Below are 1,847 nucleotides of genomic sequence, written 5' to 3'. Positions count from 1 at the left end.
TCGACCGTTCCAGTTGCGTCCTTCACCCTCAGTGGTCTCGTGTCAGCTCCATCCAAGTGGCTGCGGAGACTTGTTTTTGAGTGTGTGTGTGTGTGTGTGTGTGTGTGTGTGTGTGTGTGTGTGTGTGTGTGTGTGTGTGTGTGTGTGTGTGTGTGTGTGTGTGTGTGTGTGTGTGTGTGCGCGCGTGTGCGTGTGTGTGTGTGTGTGTGTGTGTGTGTGTGTGTGTGTGTGTGTGCGTGCGTGCGCGCGCGCGTGTGTGTATGTGTGTCCGTGCGCGCGCAGGGGACCTTGGAACCGTGGAGCCTCGCTCCCTGCTCCCATTCCCCCCCCCCCCATGCGCATTTGGCGCCCAAAGTTCACTTGCGCGTGGCTCATGCCAGTCTTTCCATCTTTGTTCATAATTATTATTTTTTATAAATAGCCTATATTTCTTTACTTATACACGCTTGTCCTTCATTTAAAAACAAAGAAGAAAACATAAATAGTGTCCTTGATTTTTCTCTTTGTAAGCGACCTTTCGGTTGTTGTTGCTGTTGTTTAACGCTCAGTTTGATGACTCGCCGTCAACAGCAGTGACCTTCTGAAAAGCTGCGGGTCCTGGCGTCACAGTCCCAGCGCGGCCGTGTGTTTTTTGGCTTTGAGTCTCAAGTCGGCGATGCTTGAGTTTTTGTTGGTGTTCTTGGCCGCCGCAGCCGCGGCCACCACCGAGGCGGCGGAAGCAGATTCAGCCGCGAGCGTAGCCAAGGGCAACCCGAACGGCGGCGCGGGAAACATCATGTAAGGCGCGTGCGCCGCCAGGTGAGAGTGGAGGTGATGGTGCGCGTGCGCCACTGCGCTGTCCAGCTGCAGTTGCGCCTGCACCTGAAAGGAGAAGGGCGGCACGTTGCAATGACTATCCTACGGGACGCACGAACGGGAGAGAGGGGGGAGAACACGCGTTAACTTGGTGCAAAAGGGCTCAATAATTCACAGGTAACGTTGTTGTTCATTACTGCCGTTCATTTGAATGGGTCACTGGTTATTAGCTTGTAAACCATCACAGTTTAAATGAATAAATTTATTTCGTTTAGAGCTAAATAGATGCAACCACGGCAAAAGTATTTCATTTTTTTAATTTACAATCATTCCTTAAAAAAGATAAAGACATTTTCTAATTAGTTAAACGCCGTCATGCTTATACTGGCAAAATATCTAGCGACTATTGCAACAAGAGTTTGGCTACACTGGAAATCGATTCTCCATAAGACTTGGACAGGGACTGTGCCAAGACAGCAGTCCGGGAATCAGAGTAGTCAAAGACTGCACGCTTGAAAGTCACTTGCCTGTTGGAATGGCATCCGCAAGGCCCCCACGTTCACATACGGCGCGACACGACAAGCTTCAAACTGATTCGCTGCTCCAATGAGGACGCCTTAATAGAGAGAATAGATTAGCATGATGGAGCGTGTGAGATATGCAGGCCCACTGGAAACACTATAAACTTAAAGAATTGTAGAGAAAAATTACAACAATACTTGATATTCAATTATTACTTTTAAAATTATACCACCGATAGGCCAACGCCAAAATACGCTTGTTCATTAGGATATAATATAATAGATTTCTCGCGTGGAGCATTTGAGGACAGATGTGAGTATAGGAACGTGTGGAGCATCAAAGCCTACCTTTGTGTAGTTGGTTCTCCTGCTTCCTGCACTTGGCTCGTCTATTCTGGAACCAAACCTGCAGGGACAGAAATTAATTAGAGCCCTCTTGATTGGCAGCTGCTTGTGAGGGCATGTGTAATTCCTCTCAAAGTGACAACAACCGCAGAAAAACAATATCCCAGAGGAGCCCTGAAATATTAA

General features: G+C 48.0%; 1 protein-coding gene across 1 annotated transcript in view; it reads right to left on the bottom strand.

The window, feature by feature from the left end:
- Positions 1-204: 204 nt before the first annotated feature.
- The window catches only part of shox2 (shox homeobox 2), a 6,110-nt gene continuing 4,467 nt past the window's right edge, over positions 205-1,847 (bottom strand). The window contains exons 3-5 of the mRNA XM_030380299.1: positions 1,665-1,722; positions 1,323-1,411; positions 205-897 (exon numbers count right to left, since the gene is read on the bottom strand). Coding sequence (XP_030236159.1) covers positions 604-897; positions 1,323-1,411; positions 1,665-1,722 — 441 coding nt within the window. The 3' untranslated portion in view covers positions 205-603. The remainder of the gene's footprint in view (positions 898-1,322; positions 1,412-1,664; positions 1,723-1,847) is intronic.

This window comes from Gadus morhua, chromosome 16, assembly GCF_902167405.1.
Source record: "Gadus morhua chromosome 16, gadMor3.0, whole genome shotgun sequence".
Taxonomy (NCBI): domain Eukaryota; kingdom Metazoa; phylum Chordata; class Actinopteri; order Gadiformes; family Gadidae; genus Gadus; species Gadus morhua.
The sequence above is the reverse complement of the archived record's forward strand: the minus strand, read 5'-3'. Positions and strand labels throughout refer to the sequence as shown.